This window comes from Pseudocercospora fijiensis (assembly GCF_000340215.1).
Source record: "Pseudocercospora fijiensis CIRAD86 unplaced genomic scaffold MYCFIscaffold_14, whole genome shotgun sequence".
In the NCBI taxonomy this organism is placed as follows: domain Eukaryota; kingdom Fungi; phylum Ascomycota; class Dothideomycetes; order Mycosphaerellales; family Mycosphaerellaceae; genus Pseudocercospora; species Pseudocercospora fijiensis.
Window position 1 is genome coordinate 304,687 of NW_006921545.1, and position 24,266 is coordinate 328,952.

General features: G+C 43.9%; 3 protein-coding genes across 3 annotated transcripts; 2 read left to right on the forward strand and 1 right to left on the reverse strand.

Annotated features, from left to right (window-relative positions):
• Window positions 1–2,807: 2,807 nt before the first annotated feature.
• On the forward strand, window positions 2,808–6,351 carry MYCFIDRAFT_180157 (uncharacterized protein; the record flags this gene model as incomplete). Its single annotated transcript, XM_007934094.1, has 8 exons — window positions 2,808–2,827; window positions 2,853–2,877; window positions 2,905–2,929; window positions 2,958–3,011; window positions 3,049–3,067; window positions 3,101–3,654; window positions 3,702–3,739; window positions 3,769–6,351. The coding sequence occupies 8 exons, from the start codon at window positions 2,808–2,810 to the stop codon at window positions 6,349–6,351; spliced, it is 3,318 nt and encodes a 1,105-aa protein (XP_007932285.1).
• Window positions 6,352–6,380: 29 nt separating this feature from the next.
• Window positions 6,381–8,551, reverse strand: MYCFIDRAFT_180158 (uncharacterized protein; the record flags this gene model as incomplete). Its single annotated transcript, XM_007934095.1, has 15 exons — window positions 6,381–6,453; window positions 6,486–6,731; window positions 6,767–6,816; window positions 6,857–6,886; window positions 6,920–7,064; window positions 7,088–7,153; window positions 7,182–7,393; window positions 7,430–7,521; window positions 7,556–7,922; window positions 7,970–8,043; window positions 8,071–8,251; window positions 8,299–8,349; window positions 8,397–8,443; window positions 8,468–8,489; window positions 8,519–8,551. 15 exons carry the CDS (start codon window positions 8,549–8,551, stop codon window positions 6,381–6,383), a joined length of 1,689 nt encoding a protein of 562 aa, XP_007932286.1.
• Window positions 8,552–8,578: 27 nt separating this feature from the next.
• MYCFIDRAFT_180159 (uncharacterized protein) lies at window positions 8,579–22,186 on the forward strand (the record flags this gene model as incomplete). Its single annotated transcript, XM_007934096.1, has 24 exons — window positions 8,579–8,601; window positions 8,627–8,651; window positions 8,677–8,736; window positions 8,765–8,809; window positions 8,838–9,155; window positions 9,185–9,223; window positions 9,257–9,582; window positions 9,609–9,622; window positions 9,653–9,677; window positions 9,718–9,731; window positions 9,763–9,946; window positions 9,982–10,142; window positions 10,174–10,181; window positions 10,208–11,102; window positions 11,164–11,173; window positions 11,219–11,226; window positions 11,253–11,687; window positions 11,719–12,476; window positions 12,524–12,552; window positions 12,603–12,707; window positions 12,791–12,836; window positions 12,869–12,946; window positions 12,987–13,133; window positions 22,178–22,186. 24 exons carry the CDS (start codon window positions 8,579–8,581, stop codon window positions 22,184–22,186), a joined length of 3,762 nt encoding a protein of 1,253 aa, XP_007932287.1.
• Window positions 22,187–24,266: the final 2,080 nt, after the last annotated feature.

The window sequence follows — 24,266 nt, forward strand, 5'->3', positions numbered from 1 at the left end:
TTTATAGAAACATCCTATAGCTAGTTTTTCTTTCTAAGGTTGTATAAAATATATATATTCATTTATTCTAGAATAATGTTATTATATTATTATGCTATTTCTTAATAATATAGTAAGTATATTATAATATACTTTCTTTCTTGAAAAAAAAGCTTAAGGAAAAATTCTTAACTTTTTAGAAGAATTTAATTATTTACTAAAGTATATTATATAATCTATAGATTAGTAGTCGAATTGTTCATTTTTATTTCTATTTTTTTCCGTAAGGTACTCTAACTTCTTTAAAGTAGAAAATATATTTTAAAAGCTAAGACAGTATAAAAAATATACTAGCGAACTATAGAGAAAGAAATTAAACTTAGGAAGAGCGAAGGCGAGTATATATAATATATATTGCTGTCTCTCTCTACTTGAATTAAGGTTTATATAGAATACTACAACTATATATAGTAATAATAATATAATAGTATATTGAAATTCATTTATTTCTTTGTAATAGTATATTAGAATAATAGAATAATAGAATATATTCATTCTAAAATAATATATTATTCTATTATTCTAAGATACTATTATTAATAAATAAATTTATTTAAATATATTACTATAGTTTATTAACTAAATATAGTTTTATTATTGTATATAAACCTTAATTGAAAAGGAGAGAGTAATATATATACTTCGTCCTTTCCTTTTTAAAGATCTTTCTTCTTTCTATACTACTTTAGTATACGAGACTACAACTAACTACGCTACTCTCTACTACGCTATAATCTTATAAGACGTCTATTCAATAGTAGACTACTACTATAATACGAAGTAAGTCTACTAATATGAAAAAAACTACTTACTTAGTAACATACTAATTTTATTATTATTAGAATGTATACCTTCGACGATACCTTAACCTCTATTACTTTTATTAATACGTTTATTAATAAAAGTCCTATAGTAGCGTCTAGCCGCATAGACAAAACTATTAGGGCTGTTATTTATAGCTTGCTAAGTAATAGAGCTAAAGGGAATAAAGAAATCGTCGAATATCTAAATCAACTTCGGATTACCTACCTTATTAAGCGGATTAAGCAGTACGATATTAAGGAATATAAGAGGATTAAAGGTATTATATCCTAATAAATTAACCTAACGTATTATACTAATAGTTTGTAGCTTTTGTATTCTCTATCGATAATTTAGACGAGTTTAATTCTCGGCTAGATATTCGAGCTTATATCGACTCTTTAAACGATAACGATATCGTTTCTAGAATCGAATACCTTACGCTTTATCTTCTAAGATACTCGCTTTACTTTCAAGACTATAGTATTATATACTAGCCTTAAGATTTAGTAATATCTCTATACTAATAGATATTATAGCTTTTATTCGACTATTTCTAGATAGTAGTATAGTATCCCCCGAGAACTATACTACTATTAGTACTAGTATCGAGTCGGCTAGAGATACCTATCTCTATACGGATATCTACGACGATATCTACTTTCTTAGTAGACTTAACTTCTTTAATTTAGAGTATAAAGAGGAGGAAAAGATTCTTATAGAGGCCTATTTAAGTACGGCCTTAAAGGAGGAGATTAAATCTCTAAGCTGCAGTACTATAGAAGAAATTCTTAGTACTAGAAATAGTATCGAGATAGATAGTAGTAAGGAAGATAGTAAGGACTCGGAGGAGATAGCCGATAGAGAGATAGACTTAGAGTAGGCTAAATAGCCTAGTCTTAGCTATCTAGGGATAGTAGTATTATATATAGTAGTAGGAGTAAAGGGTATTAAAGGGTTTTCGTCATATAAATCGCTCCAAATTGTAGTATAATCTAGACTTAGATCATAGTATACCTATATTCGAGAGAGACATTAAGTACTTATAGTCTATTAGATACTTTCTATAAGAATACCGGTATTATATTGTTCTTATTATAGTAGTTTCTTTATTTAGGTAGATACTATTAATCTTTTATACCGATATTATACTATAAATATCTATATAGTCTAGTGTACTATATAAGTAATCCTATAGCTAGTATAAATATAAAAAATATATATTAAGTATACGGCTATAATATAATAGGATTGTAACGATTATATAGTATAAAATAGATAACGGCTCTATCTAGCTATCGGAAAGACTGCCTATATAAGTATACCTGCCCTTACTAGATAATAGCAACTATAGCGGCTAATATTAGCGGCTACTAAACTATTGTATATATATTATCGACTATAGCGACTAGTAGTAGCCGCTACTATACTATTGTATATATACTATAGTAATATATATTTCTACTATTAATATTAGACTATCCTTAATTATATTATAGTATATTATAGTATATTATAGTATATTATAGTATATTATAGTATATTATAGTATATTATAGTATATTATAGTATATTATAGTATATTATAGTATATTATAGTATATTATAGTATATTATAGTATATTATAGTATATTATAGTATATTATAGTATATTATAGTATATTATAGTATATTATACTTATTAAGTAATTCTATAGCTTAGAATAGGTAGAAAAACTACTATAATAGTAGAATAGTAATTACTATTTTACTATTACTATTACTATTACTATTTCTCGAAGGTCCCTAGTAATAGTAATAGTAATAGTAATAGTAATAGTAATAGTAATAGTAATAGTAATAGTAATAGTAATAGTAATAGTAATAGTAATAGTAATAGTAATAGTAATTACTATAGTAATGTTACCATTACTATAGTAATTACTATTTACTAGTTTACTAAGGTTTTTATATCTCTGTTGCGTGCATGCGCCTAGGCCTAGCTGCGTTGTGAAGTGAATAGACAGTGCAGTACTGCGGCTGCGCCCCGATTCAAAGTTTGTATATGATGGTTCCAGTGCCAGCAGTGCATGGACGCGGCCATCGCGAGTAATCGCACCCCAATGCGAAATCGTAGTGCACTTGTTGCACGCATTCTTTCAAAACTTGTTGTTGCTTCACTCTGCGGTACGTCAACTTTATGCGGATTCCTGGAGTCTGTTTCATAGCTCCACGGGTTGTTTGGAGGTGACACGAGGCCGCAAAAAATGGGTTGTCCAGAGCGGCGAAAAAGCAGCCTTTTTGCCAAGAGGCTGCGAATTCGCGGCTTCTCCATCTGACCAGACGCTGCGAATATGCGGCCTACTCGCTGCCCACTCCTGATGCAAACCACAAACATTGGTTCAATGCCTCCGTATTTGGATTTGGTCCACAATGTCTACTGCAATGCTTAAGTTTTGAAGCGGTCACGGCGGGCTATACTATGAGGCTGCATATACCAGGCTTTTTCAACCCGACTTCCTCACTCTGCATGTCACCTAGTAACTCTTACATATGCTGGTTCAATACTTGTCACTGGTTTGCCATGCATTACTTCATTCGTCAGTCCATCGAGATTTTCACAATCTGCTGGATTGGTTCGCCTTTTGAAGTAGGCAGGAATGCGGCGTCGAGGCCGCAATGCGCGGCTGACTGGCTTTTGCAAAATGCGGCGCGGCCCACTCCCGATGCCAACCACAGCAACCGCGGCCTGGCTTCGTCAACATGCAACGCCCTGGCTTCGTCAACATGCAACGCGATACATACAACAACACGCCACGCCCGCATCAGCTTTCGTGCACATGAATCCCGAAGCAAACTTTTGACTGCAGTCCGTTCGTAGCAGCTTCGAAAACCATGCGACTTCTCCCACCCATCAGCGTGCACTCGGCAATTCCTTGATGGCCAAGTTGCACAGTACTGCGAAGCGCGCTGCCAACACTCCGGCCGACGGCGAAGATCTGAGCGAAATCCTACAAATTCAGCACTTGAAGGACTGCTGCAAAGAGCACAAATGCACTAGAGACGCACTTGGCAGCTACTGCGAGACGTATCAGCGCTTCACCGACAAAAGCGGCGTCTTTCCACTCGGGCGCATCAAGGACCTGATCCCGCCGGAGGTGCAGACGGAGCTTGAGTTTTGTGTAAACAGGAAGCTGAACGACCACAAGGCGAAACAACGGCTTCACGCGTGCATCCAACCCCCAGACAGGCGCAATCGCAAGGCAGAAGCCTGTTGGTGGCAGCTCGACTTCCTTGATCTCATCGGCTGGTTTGGCGGAGATTTGAGCTGTCTATCGCGTAATTTCTGCGGGAATCTGCGCGAGGCGGAAAGATCTGGATGCAAACGCGACACCTTCTTTCGGACACTGCTGGAGGTGCTGACCGAAAAGGAGGGCGTAGTTTCATGTCCTTTTGCTGCGCGCTCGTGGGAACCCGCTGACCTGAAGACGGCGCTCGAGCGTTGTGGGCCGGAGAACTGCGAGGAAGAAGGATCAACGCTCACAGAAGCCAACGAGGGCGCCACCAGCAAAGCAGAGCCAACTGTCGAAGGCGATGACGACGGGTACGACTCGAATTACGCCAGCGACGACAACTTGAACGCATCAGCACCAGGCCTCAAGGAGAAGAGAAAGACGAACGCTAGAAGAGAAGCGCTGTCGGTGATCGAAGAAGAGGAAGACGAGGAGGCAGAGGACGAGGCAGAGGACGAGAAAGAGGACAACGAGGAGGAGGACAACGGCGAGGATTGTGACGCCAGCGAGAACGGCAGCACTGAGCTACCCGTCGAGCAGGCTCGTGGAGCCTCCGCCTCTCCACTGCGTGACGATACCTGGTACGGCGCCCACGACGAGGCTGACGGCGCGTCCTTTGGCGACGACGACGAAGGTACCGAGCACGGATTTTCTGGCCTGAACGATTCATACGGCGCGATTTACGACTACGACGACAAAAGCGACCACAGGCGTCTTGAAGGCCATCTGAAGGATCCCCAGCCGCGAACTCCTCCACGCCAGGTCAGCCGCAGCCTCACCGCGGGCAAAGGCACGAAACGCACCTTTGTCGACTTCTCTTCTTCCTCTCCCGCAAAAGTGCCTGTCAAGCGAAGTAAGACTGCTGCCACTGCCGATTCTGCCCCGCTTAACTTGCTCCTCCCTGCCGACAAGTCTCCAATACCCGCAGCCCTACGTAAGGCGACGATCAAAGCTTCTCCACCTCCACCTTCCGCTTCTACATCGCAGCGGCAGCCTGTCGTCCCAGCTTCTCCACATACACCTCCCGCTTCCACATCACAGCGGCGGGCCATCGTCGCAATTTCTTCATCGCCGCTGCGGGCTCTGCCTTCTCCTGAGCGCGACCAACCTCACCACGGCCTCCAAGTTTCGACTGCAGAAAACACCACAATGGCGCAAGGCGGCGGCGGCGCATCCTCGTCTGGTGCGCGACCACCTCCAGCCCCACAGCACCCGCAGCACCCACAACCGCCAGCACCCACCCCTGCTCCTGCTCCTCCTACCGCGAACTTCAGATGCGCGCCAAAGCCCGCCGACTCGGTGCCAACAGCTTTGGACACCCTGCAGGCTGGTCGGCTTGTCACTAGCGCCGCTCTAGATCTTGTCCTCCAAGTGTTTATGCCGACGGCCTTCCATGTTGCAGATGCCTCCGCTGCGCAGCAGAGCAATACTGCCCACTACCGTCCTCTGCAGTATCAAGCCGCCGATCAACTCCCGCCCATCGTCCTGCCAATCTACACACCAGATCACTGGGTGATCGCACTGATCGACCCATCTCACAGGACTTGCTGTATGCTGGACTCTTGGACGACAAATCTCTTCCACGAGCGGACCGAGACTCTCGCAATGAACTTTTGCAACCGCCTGCCAGGTGGCAGTAATGGCTACACCATACGGAGGCCCAACGATTTTCCCAAGCAGAGAGACAACGTCAGTTGTGCAATTATGGCAATGCTCGACGTTCTGCTGCGAACCACAAATCTCTCTGTCCCTCCCAATGCACGCCTTCTCGATCAGGACACAATTCGGTACCTTTTCCGTGTGGCCATTCATGCCGCATATCCCGAAGCTGGTCTTCCCACCCAGCACGATCTGCCTGCTCTCGCACCTCCAGACGAAACGCAGGTGCAAGCTTGCCAGCAGTACCTCGAAAACCTCCGCGCTCGCCAGGCGACTGCCCAGTTGCTGGAGCTCGTTGCCCAATGCAACCTCAGCAGTAGCGATCCTTCCCCAAACCTCGCCCACCAAGAACAAGCGCTGGAGTCCTTTCAGAGTTTGATCGCGCTCGGTCAACAAGACGCGCACATTCGAGCTCGTCTTCCTCCAGACCTCGCCGCATACCAATGTCGCATAAGGAATGAGATGACCTTGCAGAGAATGAGATTCCAGGCGATGGATCAAGTTGTACTACAGGCGAGACGGATCAGAGCTGAGAGTATGCCGGAGCTCAGTCGAATGATAGGTCTTGTGGGGTTTTGATGGAGGTGTAATTGTGAACGAATCTCGCATCATGGCCAATGCGGAGACTGTGGAGCGAGGTTCATTGCTGGAATGGTGCTTTTCGTAATTGAGGCATACTTCCTTTTGGTCTGTCTGCTAGCTAGAGTACTCACATGCTACCAATCATACACATACACATACACACTTGTGCACTGGCATTTCCTCCAAGTCTTACATCCGCGCATCTGGACCAGGGGCTCGTCGCCGTGTAGATATTTATCTGATATACTGATTGGAGGGGTCTCGAGGTGACACGTTGAGAATATACACGTGCACCAATCGCGTATCCGGGAAGCCGCCCGAAAAGTCTGACCATGAGCATGGGCATGTTGTGAGCAGTCAGCCCCAGAATGTTCGACCTTCAAGCGCAGTGAGACGTTCGACTCGATTCTACATTCGCAGCCTTTGCGCCGGAGTGTCGGTCGCAAAGAAAGCTACGCTGCGCTCAGCAGGCCGCCGTTGTCTTCGATGGAAATCTCTTCACCGACGCAATCCCCACAAGCATGCCCTCGACCTCCGATGACAACCGCACCGACGCAGTCCCCACAAGCATGCCTTCGACCTCCGATGACAACCGCGCCGACGCAATCCCAACAAGCATGCCCTCGACCTCCGATGACAACCGCCACGAAACGAGCTGAATGTCGACGACACTTCCAGGCCAACTTCGCGGAGCAAACACCAATCGAGAACTCAGCAGCAAACTTCACATCACATATCGATAGCGTGCAGTAGATCCTGCCAATTTGGCGAAAGAAGATGGGCACAGCGCTGAGGTATACTGAAGGCTAAATTGTCGAGGTTCAGACATCAGCATGGATGGTATCAATAGCACCGGGAGTGAATGAGATGGACGCGCGCAGAACTCCATAGGGAAGCACGGAAGATTGAAAGAATATCGGAGAGAAAGACAAGAGGTGTATGTGATCAAACTTGCTCGGTCTCCACAATGCGCATGCCTTGAAGTCTCTTCTCTCATCATATGCAGCCATGTTGTCAGCAGTATGTTCGTTGAGTTCATCTTCAATCACGTTCAAGGGTTGAGTGCAGCCAACACCAGGCGCTCCAGCATACCTTTGCCCGCATCATTCCTAAGCATCCGGCCAGCATGAGCTCGGAAGGCAGTCAGCGCCAGAGCCTCTGATACACCTTTGCCCGCATCATTCCCGAGGATGCGGCTGACATGAGCTTGGAGGCCATACCTCACCAAGACCTCTGCCCACCTTTGCCAGCGTCATTCTCCAGCACGTGGCGGGAATGAGCGTGGTGGGCGTGGTGGGCGTGGTGGGCGTAGCCGGGCGAGGTGGGCGTAGGTGGGCGTAGGTGGGCGTGGCTGGGCGTGGTGGGCGTAGCTGGGCAGCCGACACCAGGACCTCTGGCACGCGTTTGTCAGCATCATTCTCATCGATGCGGCTCCCATAAGCTTGGAGGCCATACAATACCAGAGCCTCTGGTACAACTTTGCCGGCATCATTCTCAGGGATGCGGCGAGCATGAGCTTGGATGGCAATCAGCACCTGAACCACTGGCAAAAGTTTGCGGGCATCATTCTCAAGCATGCGGCCGCCATGAGCTCAGGTTGGAGGGAATCCAACACCAGAACCTCAGGCACAACTTTGCCGGCATCATTCTCAAGGATGCATGCGGCGAGCATGATCTTGGAGAGCGTATCTCGCACGAATGCCGAGAAGGTTGCACCTTGGGGTCGTGGGCCGAACAAGTGGGCGGCATCAGCCGCAGAGGAGACCGTATCCTCTAGGCACAGAGAGCCTGCAGCTATTCCATCTTTCCAGGAAAAGGGGCAGTGTAAGCTCGCGGCCTCAAAACAGGCGGTGTCCATGAGATGATAGCATATGATCTCCGTTTCTGGCTTATGTTTCTGGAAATTTCAGCTGGCATCCGGTTCAAGCATGCCATTCATGCCACCTTCGTGGTATCCCAGATGCTGGCTTGAGTGCCACCCCACTCTGCGGCATACTCGAATTACACAGTCCAATCGTATGCCGATCGATTTGACCTCGCACCCTTGTCTTGGCCGTGCTCGCCGCCGACAGCACCAGAATGGTATCAGCTACAGCCCAACAGCAATATTCACGGGCTGCTACTGCCCAGCGCATCTTGTCGTCCTCAAACCGAGCTGTATCACGGGGATCCCGATTTTCCACGATGCTGCTGTCATTCGTTTACCCCGCGCTGCGTCGAGAACATGTTCGCGGCTGCGGAAAAGCGGTGATATGCCTCGTGCATCTCACAGCATTCTTTCGGCAGTCAGCTTGCCAGTTTCGATTGAATCTAGATTTGCAGCAGAGATTGAACTCCGCATTGCTTGAACGGGAAAGGGAGAAGATTTGTGATGCCTGGGATGTATTGGAGTCGGAATGCTGTGGATGAGATTGATGCCGGATTGTGCGACGTAAAGAAGGCAGCGGGAATTGGGGTGTTTTGACTCAATTCCATGATCGGAGTCCCGTCCGCAACACAATCACGTCTTCAGACCGCTGCGAGCCCACAGGGAGCAGCTGGCAGATCAAATGCGTCTGCAATGTAGTTACGGAATCCCAGCTGCAACCACCATTCAAGAATTTCCTAGCAGCGTAAGCACCCACTCCGAGGAGCTCACCATGTCGGTGACTGGACGTGAATGTGCAATTCTGCGGATCTGTTTCGTTGCTATCAGAGTTGCTGCTGCTGTGCGGATCTGGCACAGCCGGTATGACGCACATCGAATCGAGAGATCGCTGCAAGAGCATGGGCTTCGTCGTCTTGACCATTTCTCCTCGAACGTCCAATGAAGCTTGAACAAACTTCCCAGATTGATCTTTCTGAGTATTTCGCTGCTCTGATACGGGAGGTGCGCGAAAATTACGCCAGCATGTGTTGAAAGGTCGTTCATCATGCGTGGCGAGCACTTTGTGGAGAAACGGAAGTCCCATTCTCTGCTGCCATTCGACTACGTCTTGGGACACTTCATCGATTGGTAAATCGAGTGCGAGGACTGCGACTACCTTCAGTGTACAAGTCTATGAATAGCCCTCGATCGAGAGCTGAGGTTGCGACTACTTCTCAAATTTGCAAATCTATGAATAGTCCTCGATCGAGAGCTGAGGCTGCGACTTCTCAACTTAGAGAGAAAGAGCTCGACGAACATGAATGCGAGAAAAACGTCGCATACTTGGATGCAAGGGCTGGGAGACATCTGCAAGAACATTAGTTTCGATGGAGTTATGAAATTCGAGCATTATTCATCGATGTCGAATTAGTATGTAATGATGAATCTGAGATAAAAAATCTGGATACAGCGAGGGGTAGAGCAAGCAGGACTCTCTTTCCTTCTACATAGGAAAGGGAGGAGGAGAAGAGTAGCGGTTTCTGACTTCTCCCCCTCGTAAGCAGACGACCAGGAGCGCCAGATTTTCGCCAGCAAGCAACTCGAAGTCGACCGAGCACCTCATCCGAAACCTCCCATTCCAGCGCCTGTCTCCGTGAGATCCTTCGTTACCAAGCTCCTCGCCCGAAAGCTCCAATTCCAATGGCTGCCCGTTTCGAGCATGAGAAAGTCGCTGCTTCGCAGCAAGTGCAGCTCGATCGCTGCAGTACTCATGCTGCGAGACTTATGTACATTGATACCATGTTTCAGCAGAAAGTCGAGCAGACGCAGACGCGTTTGTATGAGATTTTTTACCTCTGGCAGTGGTTGGAGCAGAGGGCTCCTCAGGAAGCTGAGCTGGCTTTGAGGAAGTATGAGGCGCTTGGAAAGTTGGTGAGTAGTTGTGTCTGACATTGGATACTGGTAATGAATAGTCCGAGAAGTGTTTGCTGATATGTTGTGTCTCAGGTTGGTGATACTGGTACGGAGATTTCGGCTTTTCAACGAAAGGTCGATACCATCAAGCGGCGCTGGCCAGAATGGACTTGGAATGTTGGCGAGCGGACTCCTGCGGTCTTCAGCGGCCGTATGGTCGATACTTTGGTGAAGCTGAGTTTGCGGATCGAGAATGATCCGGATGCTCGTCGTTTGGCTCCGGCGCTGCTGAAAGATGCAGCAACTGCTCGCATTCGCGAGCTCAAGACTACTCTGGCCTCGGGCAATAAGGCCCTCATGCTTACGACGGCCGATATCGAAACGGTGTGGCGGGATTTTGGAGGTCAGACGCGCAAAGAGACCACCATTGTGGATCTTTTGGAGAGAAGCAGGACGAGTATCGAGAGGGGAGTCGGTAGTGCCGCTCCCCTCGCAGGTACTTCGTCGATTTTCCGGACCAATGTGTCGTCAATGCCCTTGTTGGGCCAAAATTCCTTTGGCAGCTTCGCCTCCTCCTCCTCGCTGCCGCCTGGCCACGAGCCAACACCGCCTCCTCCTGCTCCTGCTCCTCCTGGCTCTCCTCCTGGGCCTGACCTTGAGCCAACACCTCCTCCGCCTCCGCCTCCGCCTCGCGTTCTTCCGGGGAGAGATGCTCGTCCTCCGGCTGGCTTCGGTCTTGGTGCCGTCAGTGGTGGGCTCTCGCGAGGCCATAAGAAATCGAAGAGACCGCGCGTTGATTCGCCACCACCGCTCCCGCCGCCTCCTCCTCCTCCTCCCGGCCAGCTTGACTGGCGTAGCATGTTCGCAGCTCAGCTGCAAATCGATGAAGATCGGCTCGCTGCCGCCGCAACAGATGAGGAGAGAGATGCCGCCTCCGCCGCCCTCGACGCCACCAAAGCTGCGATGAGCATGGCTCCTGCACATTGGGGTGCTCTCGAATGAAAGCTTTTCCTCTCTTCCCGGTTGTGGGTAAACCAAAAACCCTCCAGATGGAAAACTGTAAACCAACCCTTGCGATGTACTCGCACCTTGACGTGGTGCAAGGGCTTCTGGTACCTGGAACCTTTACCAAGACGAGTACAACAACTACATACAATGAATGATGCTGGCGGCGACATTACTTCGACTTCTTCGATTTCACCCGGTCTTTCGCGGACACACGGACTCACCTTTTTCCGATCTTCATTGGCGGTTCGGCAGGAAGGAAATGCACAACACGATGGGAGAAATCCTAGTAGCGGCATCATTGGAATATCTTCTGGCTTTGGAGGCAGCATAACTGGAATTTCTTCTTGCTATGGACGCGTTACTCGAATCCCTTCCTGCCGTGGCGGCGGCAGTACTGGAATCTCTTCTTCTGGCGATATGGCGGTGGCAGGAGATGCAGCAGGACGATGCGATGCGATGCGATGCGATGCGACTCGTGCGGCGAATCGAATGATGGCGGCGGTATCACTTGATTCTTCTTGTTCTCCAAGTTGTGAATATGTAATTCTGGATCCATGGTCATGGCGTCATTCCCGGTCCGGCTAAAAAGGATGGAGCAGGCGCAGATGCCGGCGCGGGAGGAGAGCTGAGCTTCATGCAGCGCACACAGCCATACACACCCTCGCCAGCTTCACATCAGATCGGGATTGGATCGGCCCCATCACCGGACGACCTCTCGGTATCCAACAGTCCGAAAACAATGTCATCACAGGGAGCAACCGACATGGCGTCAGGCGAAAACTGCAACCACCACCGTCGGAGAATCAGCAAAAGCGACGGTTTTGTCCAGCAACTGATCGACCAACACCCACCTCGCAAGATCATGACTGCTTTTCAGACTTTCTCCGAACTGGTCGACCAACGCGTGGCACGCCTCTTCACAGCATTTGACGATCCAGCAAGCGACGAAGATCTCAAGGCCGAGGCCACGATGTTCCTGGATGCCGAGGAGGAAGCTGAATGGCACGCGGAGTGGGCTCGAGCTCGCGTTACATTGAAGCAGATTCTCTCATCTCTGGAGACGAGACGTGAGGAGCTTGATCATATCGTTTGCGAACGTGTCTTGCCTGCGTGGCTGGAAGCGGGTGGTAGGAAGACGACAGCGATGCCGGAGGACGTGGACATGAAGGATGAGGAGAAGAAGCACGTGGCCATGAAGGATGAGGAGAAGAAGCATGTGGCCATGAACGATGTGGCCATGAATGATGACGCCAAGAAGGATGTACACAAGAAGGTTGTAGTCAAGAAGGTGGTGCAAAAGAAGGATCGGGGCAAGAAGGGTGTAGACATGGAGGAGGATGTCAGCAAGAGAAATGTGGACAAGAAGATCAAGCAAGAGCAGAAATGATGCGTGCTTTGCAGGTTGACCTCAGGTATGACCAGGCGCTCATGTCACCAGGCTAAACAGCTATGGTAACGCTGATCGCAGTTGCTGACCCAGTGCAAGAAAAGTGGAGAACAACTTCGATCAGGGCTCGCGCAGTATCATCGCCGTGCTTGAATGGATGGCCACTGACCTACTGGCCGCTGGCCATGACAATGAAACGTAAAGCACGACGAGAAGAACAACTGGCACCGAGACATCATACCACATTGACACAATCATAACCAAACGGCACCACACAATAGGCGGAGCAGACACCGCCGGGGGTGGTCAGTCATCTGCACGCACTTTGTCGGCACCTCCGCGCAATGAATGCAGTTCAGGAAGGCAAGCAAACGAACATCGGGCATTGGAACTGCTTTGGTCGAGGAGGACGACGGGAAAATGAGACTGAGCAAGACGTAGCATGAGTATTCATTGTCACATTGCACCAATTCTGAGCATCGGCTCCTGCTTTCACAGTATATCAAGATCTCTTTACACAGTAACGGAGTAATCACAGATCCTGAAATACTTACTCCCAACGCAGTGATTTTTAGACCTTACAACTCATCCCGCAAATATTGGCAATTTCAAAGGCAGCCGTATGTCTTGCTTCTCCTTAAAACATCTTAAAGGTTAGTATAATCTGTAACGTATATGCAAATGTTTATTAGACGAACGACCTACTTACAAACGGATATAACAAGGCGTACCGGTTTGTCTCGTTACGTCGGATAGTTAAATAACAACTTTATACTCGACTTATTTTCCCTCGGATTTGTCGTTAGAGATACCGATTCTTTATACTACGTTAAAGTATAAGTATAGGTTTATAAAGGGTAGTTCTAATAGGGACAACTTAGTAGTCTAAGATAGATTTTACGTTTCTTTTAGTTAGTTCGGTTACGTATATCTATACGGATTAGCTAAAAGCTACGACTTTAAGCTATTTATATAGATTACGAAACTACCTCTTAGGGTAAATTCTATCTCCTTTTAGAAGCTCTATAGATACCTTAGACTCTACTATATATAGTAAGAACCGGATCTAGCGGAGCGTCTATTAATAATCTATTAGAAAGTAGAGATTCTAGGCTTCGTAAGCCTCTTTTTATAATACGATAAACGATATAATATAATAGCTGTATACTATATAAAAATCGTTATATAAAGAAGGTTCTCGAGAATTTTAAGATTTATCCGTACGTAAGCTTAAACCTTATCTAACGTAACTCCGTATATCGAAAAAAGCGACTAAATTCGAATAATAATAAGAGAACGGTTATTGCTTCGCTATAGACGCCGGTCTATAGGCGAAAAGAATCGACTAATACGAATTAAACGGTCTAAAAATCTTAACAATACGACGTTATAAAACTATTTTTCCCGATCGCGATAATTCTATTAATCCTATCTATCGCTAGCGATCCTAGCGATAGGATTGATCGACTTAATAACAGAAATTAATATATTATACTATACTAGAAATATAACATTTTTGTCTTATATTACTAAGCCGCAAACCTTCTAGATAAAGAGATATAAAGTAAGAAAATCCCTTTTCTAGAAATTCTACTTCTAGTCTATCTCTTTTTCTAGTAGGTTTACGGCTTAGGAATATATTATAAAGTACTCTATTTTTAGTATATTATTATAAAAAAATATAAAATTCCTAGATTTCCTAAGAAACTAAAGCTAAGAAAAAGAATGAAGTAGTATAGTATTTTAGCTTTTTCTAACCTATACTTTACTATTATTAGAGATCTAAAAGGTAGAACTTAGAGGTCTACCTACTAATAAGACTATTCTAAACTTTTAACCTTAAAGACCTAGTAGTTATCTTAGAATCTAGAAAAGAATCTCGAGTATCTCGACTATAGTTTTTTATAAAATTCTACTTATTAAGCGTCGGCTTTTGAAAAAACCTTAACGTAATCTCGGCTACATTTGACCAAACCTTAACGATAAAAAATTATTTATAAAAAAACCGATAAAACCTCTAAATTTAATATATATAGTATTTCGAAATACCTCGTAGTAGTAAAGCAACCGTAATAGTAGTCGGGCTCTAATAGTCGGGCTCTAAGTCCCGCGTCCAATAGCGTTCCTTAGCCCTATAGTCCGAGATTAAGGCCGCGGATAAAGACGAAACTCCCTCGGAGACCTCTAAGAAGGTAGTCCTTATTGCGTCCTTAAGAGAAGAGTATTCCTCTACTATATTCGCCTTAAAAGCGGCCGGTTTATCTACTCTTTCCTACGAGGAACTAGTTTAACGACTACGGGCCGTTTCATATACTATTACTACTTCTAAAAGCGATAAGGTAGTAGCCCGATATACTAAGGATTCGGTAAAAGATAAGGCCGGTAACGGAAAGAAGGGTAATACGTCTAATATACCTAATAAAGCTAAAGGAAAGACCTATTACTATTGCTTAAAGGTCGGGTACTTTAAATAGGACTATAGGAAGTATAAATAGGACCTAAAAAACGGAAGGATCTAAGAAAATAATAAGGAGGAATTAAAGATCGTAGCTTAGGCGGCTATCGATTCTACGACTCGACTTTCTAATAAAGGGGATTAGATCCTAGACTCCGGATATACTAGATATATATCTAACGATAAGAACTACTTTACGGACTATAAGGAAGAACCCGGAAAAGTTACTATAGCGAATAGTAAAACGATAAAGGCCGCGGGATCCGGTATAATCCTCGCCCGGTTTAAGGGAATTCCGACTACGATTCTAGACGTTATATACGTGCCCGAGATCGGTTATAATATCCTTTCGATAAGCTAACTCTCGTAACGAGGTATTACGACTCTATTTACTAAAGAAGGGGCTATACTTCGAAGAGGAAACGAAGAACTAGCTAAAGGCGTACGCGTCGGAAGATCCTATATTCTAAAGGAATCTAGATCTATCGGGACTTCGAAAGTAGCTACTACTACGACTAAAGATACTACGCTACTTTAGTATCGACGCCTAAGATATCTAGGGGACAAAAAACAACGTAATATATATAAAATAGTACTAAGAGTACTAGAGGTTTCGACGTTAAATAAGTCTTACGAGACTTATATTACTATAAAGTCTAATAGACGATAAAGTTAAGAAGACCCGAAAAGGCAGATTATTACCTAAATAGGATATATATTGATTTTTAGTATTCGTATAAGTATAGTATCCTAGGGGAAAATAGGTATATACTAACGATTACGGACGACGCTTCGAGACGGCTAGATATCCGCCCTACTCGCTATAGAAGCGATATATACGAAGCCTTTAAGGCTTAGAAAGACGAGGCCGAACTTAAAACTAGGAGGAAACTAAAGGCTATAAGTATTATAGTAGCTGCCTAGAAAGTACCGACAAGTCCTATAAGCTAGCTACTATACTATAAAGTAATTTCGGATTTGAGTTGCCTTAGTAGTAGGGGCCCCTAGCGAAGCAGGTCGCCTAGTTAGCCGCCTATTTAGCCGTATAACGTAATATCTTAGGGACTCCCGCGGAGGCTATATATAGTAGAATAATACGTTGTATATTAATATATAAACGATAGGATTATACTAAACTACGCGTACGCGTATATAGACGATAGTAAGCGAGATATATAGAATCGTAGGATAGATCCGAGTAGTAGGAAGGAACCGGAAGATAGGGAAGAGCTAGGAGAAACATATTTGCTTAAGAGCAGTTAAACGAGTTCGTATACGCGCGCCGCGTAAGTTAGCTAGGAAATAAAGTCGCTACGAGATAGCGGATAAGCGGGATGCGCGCGTAGGGAAGGACCTGTAAGTAGAGGTTTGCTAAGAAGTAAGTAAGTAAGATATATATATCTACGCTTACGCGTCGGACGCGCTAGATACCCGTAGGGCGGGATACTAAGGAAGGGGCTCTCCCTCTAAGGTACCCTTCTTCCTTTCTTCGTAGTTCGTCTTATATAGATAGTAGCTGTATTAGTTTAGTAATCCCTTTGGTTTAGTTTTAAGTTTAGTTTATATTCTTACTACTTAGCCTCCGACCCTTATATTACGAACTGCCTTAAAAAACGCTTCTATTACGACAGATACTTCTAACGAGTAGATTTAAAATCTAGGACGAAGTACCCGATTTTTTAAGCTTAGTGTAAAAGGATATTCCCGCTACGCGCGAGTAACTAGATTACGCCTATACTACTAACCCGGAACTACTCGCTAACCTACTTAAGGCCTATAAAGACGCTACTCGTTTCCTCTCGGTCTCTCGTATAAGCTTTAGTACTACTTTTAACGATACAAATACCTCTATTATAGAAAAAGAAGACGAAGTAGGCTACCTCTAGTCGTAGCTCGCCTCTACTCGCCTAGGCGCCGCGGTACCCGCCTCTTACCTATTTACGCCTACTTCGAATAAAAGTAAGAAACTTAGCGATTCCGAACGCTTTACCGGTAAGCGTAAAGTATACGAAGAATTTAGGATATAAGTTAAAATCCGCTTTCTCGCTAATACCGACTACTATCTAACTAAAGCCTTAAAGACCGGATTTATATTCTCTCTACTCGGCGGCTCTACCCTCGATTCTTACTATAGCCTTTTAGAAAATATAGAAACCACTACGACGAGTAGTATCTAGAAGGCCCTCGACGCTAGCTTCGGCGACCTAGACCGTAAGCAAACTACGCGCCTAAACTTAGTTAAACTTAAGTAAGCAAATAAGACCTACTAAGAATACTACGCTACTTTCTAATACGAGATTAGGTACGCTAAATACTCCCCGGACGTCGCTAAGTAGATCTTAGTACGCGGTCTTAGTAAAGAAATAATATTACAAGTCCGCGATAAAGATACGGAGACTTTAGACATTACCGAACTATATGCCTTACTTATACGTATCGATAATATAACTCGAAACTTCGCGAAAATTATCGCTAACCGCGGAGGCGCCCGTACGAATACTAGCCGCTTTATATCGCCGTTCGCTACGCTACTATCGATATTACAGATACCTTAGACGCCGGCTTTAGTACTAGCTCTTACTATACCCCTAATACCGCTAGGCGCCTAGCCTACCGCCGAACCGATAGATTTAAGCGCTACCTTACTCGGCGCCCGTCTACGCGCGCCCCTAGTAAACGGTAGGCTTTCGGAAGAAGAGAAGTAGCGCCGCCGTATAGTAGTAGAATATATCTACTACGGTATAAAAGGATATATTACTCGCCTCTGTCCGTCTCTCGTCGGTCGGCTAAATACGCTAACGATATAGCGAGTCGCCCGCTACGAATATTACGACTCTAGATACGCCTTTACTAGCTAGCGCTACTCTAAGCGGGTAGGGAAAAGCTTAAACCTTATATATAATCGCTTATAAGGGTTATTCGTTCCGAAATTAAGAGTATCTATTACTACCTTCCCTTTCTCTAGCTTAGGTATAGAGAAAGAGTTAGTTTACTAGCCTTTCGTAGTAGAAACGTTAATAGGAAATTAAAAGAAATTATTAAAAACTATAGCTCTTATTAATAACGGCGTAACCGGCTACTCGTTTATAGATTACGGCTATACGAGAGAGCTTAGCTTAACGTTCTAAGACCTTACGTACGCTCGGGAGTTAGAGATATTTAACGGTACGACCGCGACCGCCGGTAAGGTAACCTAGATCTACTACTTATCTATTACTATCGGCCCGTATACCGAATATATTATGTTTTTCTTATAAAACTCCCGTAGACTTACTCCGTTATTTGTAGTCTTCCTTAGCTTAAAAAGTATAACCCGGTTATCGACTAGGCCTCCGAATCTCTATCCTTTACGAGTAAGTATTATATAGAGTACTACTTTAGCGAATTTAGTTCTACCTCTAAAACTCCCCGAGATCGTATAGTATTCGCTATTAGCGCGGCTACCTTCTCGCGTCTTACCTACGATAAACGTACTTAGATCTTCGCTACGATAATATAGGATATCGAGAAAGCTATCCGAAAGTTCGACAAAGAACTAACGGATCCGAGAACGAAACTACTAAAGGAGTATTAGTACCGACTCTACTAGTTTTCGAAGAAGAACGCTAATATTCTACCGCTATACCGGCCGGATATTAACTATAAAATTAAATTAATCGACGGTAAACCGCCGCCGTACGGCCCTCTCTATTCTATATCTCGAGATAAGCTCCTCGTACTAAAGAAATACCTAGAAGATAACTTATAAAAGGGCTTTATTTATCCTAGTTCCTCCGAAGCTACCGTACTAGTTATATTTATCTAGAAACCCGGCGGAGGTCTCCGCTTCTACGTAGACTACCGGGGCCTTAACGCCTTAATAAAGAAGAACCGATACCTAACTCCTCTCGTAAACGAAACGCTCGAACGCCTTTCGAAAGCCCGCTAGTTTACTAAGCTTAACGTAATCGCTACCTTTAACGCGATCCGTATTACTAAGGGAGACGAATAGCTAATAGCCTTCCGAACCCGTTACGACCTTTTCGAATACCTAGTCTTACCGTTCGGGCTCTATAATAGACCTAGTACGTTCTAATTATATATTAACGATACGCTTAAAGGGTTCTTAGACGCCTTCGTCTTAGTATATATAGACAATATCTTAATCTATAGTAAAACGAAAGTAGAATACTACGAATATATCGAAAAGGTACTTTAGAAACTTAAAGAAGCTAGACTATATATCGATATCGATAAGTGCGAATTCTATAAGTAAGAGGTAAAGTTTCTTAGCCTTATTGTCTCTTAAGAAGGTATCCGAATAGATCCCGGTAAAATCGAGGCCGTTCTAAACTAGGGAGTACTACGAAACGTAAAAGAAGTCTAAAGCTTCCCCGGTTTCGCTAACTTCTACCGGATATTTTATACGGAATTTTAGCGGAATCGCCCGTCCTCTTCAAGTATTTATATAGAAAGATATTAAATTTAAATAGTCTCCGGCCTATTAAGAAGCCTAGGACTAGCTATAATATAGTTTTACGACCGTACCGATTCTATAGTACTTCGACTTTAATAAAGAAACGCGTCTAGAAACCGATACTTCCGACGGTACGACTAGCGCCGTTCTCCTTTAGCGAGCGACCCTAGAAGATACGTAGCTACCTACAGCGTACCTCTCTAAGAAAATATCCTCTACTAAATATAATTACGATATCTACGATAAAGAACTCCTCGTAATCGTTAAGGCTTTCGAAGAATAGCGCCCGGAGCTCGAAGGTTCCGAATCGCCGATCTAGATTAGCTCGGATTATAAGAATCTCGTCTACTTTCTTAAGGGCAAAATCCTTAGCCGTAGGCAGGTATATTAGAGTAAGTTACTTTCCCGGTTTAACTTCGTAATCTAGTATACGCCCGGTAAAGCAAATTTATAGGCCGACGTACTTACGAGGCGTAACGGAAACTTACCTTTAGATTGAGGCCCGTAGCGTAAAGAATAGTCTATCCTTAAAGAGTATAACCTAAGCTAGGAGCTATACGAGCTCCTCGGAGACCACTCAGCCGGTCCGGAGCCTCTTATAGTATCCTTCGTACTAATAGCCGCTCCCGCCTTTCTCGAAGATAACGATAGCTCGGACGACGAAGATACGAGCTTAGAGAGCTTAGATAGCGACTAGGAAAGCGAAGAAGAAGCGTAGAACCTCCTCGAATCTACCTAACTTAAGTAGTAGCTTACGACGGCGTACGCCGAAGACGCTCTTACTAAGGGCTTAATTTACGCTTTATAGAATAAAGAATAGTTATACGAGAATGTTTCTCTTTCGGAGTACGAACTCCGTAGAACTCTACCCCGAACGCCCCGTATAACGTTTAGGAATGCCCTCTACGTCCCAAATTTCGAAGATTTACGAGATTAAATTATACGTTCCGTTTACGACCCTCTCGGAATAGTATATCCTAGCCGAGCTAAGATACTATCTTAGCTCCGGAAGTAGTACTACTAGCCTAATCTATACCGCGATATCGACTAATTCGTTAAGAACTACGTAGTATACCGTAGAGTAAAGGCAGATACGCGTAAGCCGTAAGGACTACTAAAACCTCTTAAAATTCCTCTACGACCGTAGTAGTATATTTTAATAGATTTTATTATAGGCCTACCGAAAGGATCCGACTTTAACGGCCTCTAGTTTTAAAATATACTAGTCGTAGTCTACTGCCTTACTAAACGTAAGAAGGTATTAAACGCCCGTAGCCTAATAGCGAATAATACGGCTTAGGTCTTCTACCGAGATATATAGAAAGATACGGGCTTACCTAAATTATTTGTATCTAATCGCGGCCCGAATTTCGGTACCCGTTTCTAGAAGCGCCTCTACGAGCGACTAAAAATTCAAGCGCGCCTTTTAATAGCTTACTATCTATAGACCGACGGGTAAACCGAACGGGCTAACGCTTAAATTAAACAAATTTCTAGGTACTTCTATAATTATTATTAAAATAACTAGCTAAGATTAACGCCTTCTATTAAATTTGCTATTAACAATTAGGAATTAGCTACGACTTAGACTACGCTCTTCTACGCTTCGACTAGTTTTTACCTCCGAACCGGTATAGAATTAGTAAAAATCCAACCTAAGCCGCCGGTAAACGATCCGGAAAGAGACGCCGATATCTTCGCTCTTTAGATAGCCTAAACCTACTAAGAGCTCTATAACGAGATAAGATATACCTAGGAAGTATACGAGTACTACGCTAATTAGCGTAGACGCGCCGCGCTAGATTACTAAGTCGGAGATTACGTTTACCTCGACTTAGTACTTACGGTATATTAGAACTAACCGACCTTTAAAAAAGCTCGACTAGAAGAATCTAGGGCCCTTCCGAATTATAAGGAAAATAAGTACGTACGTATACGAACTAGACCTCCCCGAGAATCTTAATATTTACCCGGTTAAATACGTAGTTAACCTAAGAACCGCTAGAGAAATTACGAACCCTAAAGACATTCCGCCGATTCTAGAAGCTACCGAGACTACCGATTAAACCGAAGACAAACCGAAGTCTACCTTAGGTATAGTACGGGCAATTATCGGATAGAGCTTCGGTAATATAAACTTCGGCAATCTTAACCCTTCCGGACTATAGGGAGAGATATAGTAGGAGGGATACTTAGACGAAGATACGACCTAGGAACCTCTACGCTATATTATCTTCGTCCGCGAAGTAATCGAAGAATTCCTACGAGATTATACCGACTATACGACTATAGAAGGAGCTATCCCGGAACACTTCCTCCGAGAAGTATATAAGTAGAATTTAGAATAAGGTCTCCGACCGGAACTAGGGTAAGAATACTAGTACCTATTATATACGGACTTCCTTTAGCGTCGTAGGAACTCCGCGTAAAACGAGGGGGGGGGCTACTATTATAGTAGCTACTTAGAAAGCACCGACAAGTCCTATAAGCTAGCCGCTATACTATAAAGTAATATCGGATTTAAGTTGCCTTAGTAGTAGAGGCCCCTAGCGAAGTAGGTCGCCTAGTTAGCTACCTATTTAGCTATATAACGTAATATCTTAGGGACTCCCGTAGAGGCCGTATATAGTAGAATAATACGTTATATATTAATATATAGACGATAGTAAGCGAGATATATAGAGTTGTAGGATAGATCCGAGTAGTAGGAAGGAAACAGAAGATAGGGAAGAGCTAGGAGAAACATATTTGCTTAAGAGCGGTTAAACGAGTTCGTATACGCGCGTCGCGTAAGTTAGCTAGGAAACAAAGTCGCTACGAGATAGCGGATAAGCGGGATACGCGCGCGCGCGCTTAGTACGTAGGAAAGGACCTAAAAGTAGAGGTTTACTAAGAAGTAAGCAAGTAAGATATATATACCGACGCTTACGCGTCGGACGCGCTAGACGCCTATAGGGTAGGATACTAAGGAAGGGGCTCTCCCTCTAAGGTATCCTTCTTCCTTTCTTCGTAGTTCGTCTTATATAGATAGCAGCTATATTAATTTAGTGCTCCCTTTAGTTTAGTTTAAAGTTTAGTATATATTCTAGTATACATTCTTACTACTTAGCCTCTAACCCTTATAATAAGAATCGATAACGCTCCGGAGCTTATTAAAGCTCTTAATGCCTATCTTAGACTATAAATCGAAATAACGACGCCTTATACTCTAGAATAAAATAGAATAGTAGAGAAAAAAAAATCGTACTATTATAACTAAGGTATAGGCGGCTTTAGAAGGATCTAGATTACCTAAATAACTTTAGGGCAAAGCGGCCTATATAGTTACCTATTTATATAATAGGCTACCTATTAAAGGAAGAGATATAACTCCCGAGGAGCTCTATATTAGAAGAAAGCCTAGCGGAGAATACTTACGAGTATTCGGCTATCTAGCCTATCCGTTTATTTCTATAGAGAAAAGAAAAAATTAGCTAGAAAAGACGGTATTTCCGGGAATCTCCGTCGGATATACGAAGTCTACGAAATAGTATAGGATTTATAATCCTAAGACGAACGCTATCGAGACCTATACTAGCGTTAAATTCGACGAATTAACTAAGGGAAGTAGCCTACTATCCGGAGAAAAGTAGCCTACCCTACGGCCTACTATAGATAACGACGACGACGATATCGATCTCCTAGATAAAGGGGAATCTAAGGAAATAGAGGGAGACAATCCCGAAGCCGAGGACAATACTCTAGAAAGACGGGTTAAATAACGACGACGAAAGAATAACTTAAGAACCGTCTATTACTCCTACGAACGAAGGAGGACTAAGAAGGACTACGAGAGTCTCTAAGGTACCGAAGAGACTAAGGGACGAGATAGGGCTAATAGCTCTAAAAGTCGACTATTAAAGGGCCTTCGAAGTACCTACCTCTAAGACCTATACGGAAGCTATAAACGGCCCTTACTCCCGATAATAGAAAGACGCTATTAAAGAGTATATCGAGTCCTTAACGGCTAATAGTAACTACGAGATTATCGACTATTCTAAGCTAAAGGACGGAAGAGGGCAAATAGGTATTATTATTCTAAAATAGGGGTTTAAAGTAAAAATACTACTAAACAGAGGACAAATTTAAGGCGAGATTAGTAGGAAAGGGCTTTACTAGACCCCGTAGTAGTTCGAGTTAGTTTAGTTTAGTTTACTAAGCTAAAGATCTAGTTTAGTTTAGGTTAGTTTACTAAGTAACTATAGGAGTAGTAGGTTGGAACTATAGAATTTATCGGTTTCTAAGAAGTATAGGAATATATACGTAACTTAAAGCAAGCCCTTTATAAGATACGAGAGTATGGCCGGTAGCGTAGACGGCATTTTTTAGTTATAGAAAGGTACTTATATTACCCTAAATCTATAGACAATTAGCTAAGGGCACTAACTAATAAAAAGTATATATATATAAGCTATTAGAGTATAGTTTAGAAACTATACTTATTAGGTATAAATTCTATCCTTTCGCTCTCTATTTAATTCCCTAACGGCTTAGTAGAATGTCTTTATCTAGATCTAAGTAGAACTTATCGATTTCCCTTAAAGCCCTCTTAAAGAAGTTCTAATACTTTCCTACTAAACTATTCTCTAATATTAAGTACTAGGATAGCTCCTCCCTTAGTATCGGTATAGTATATAGAAGCGCTATAAAGCAGCTCTATACTACGTTCTACTAGTTACTCGCTATACTAAGGCCGAATACTAGCTCGTTTCTTAGAACTCTAAGTTATTTAGTAGATATAAAGGGTAGGGTAGGAAGTAACTTCGTATTATATAAGAAGGTAGAGGCTACTATCGAACAGTCCTTT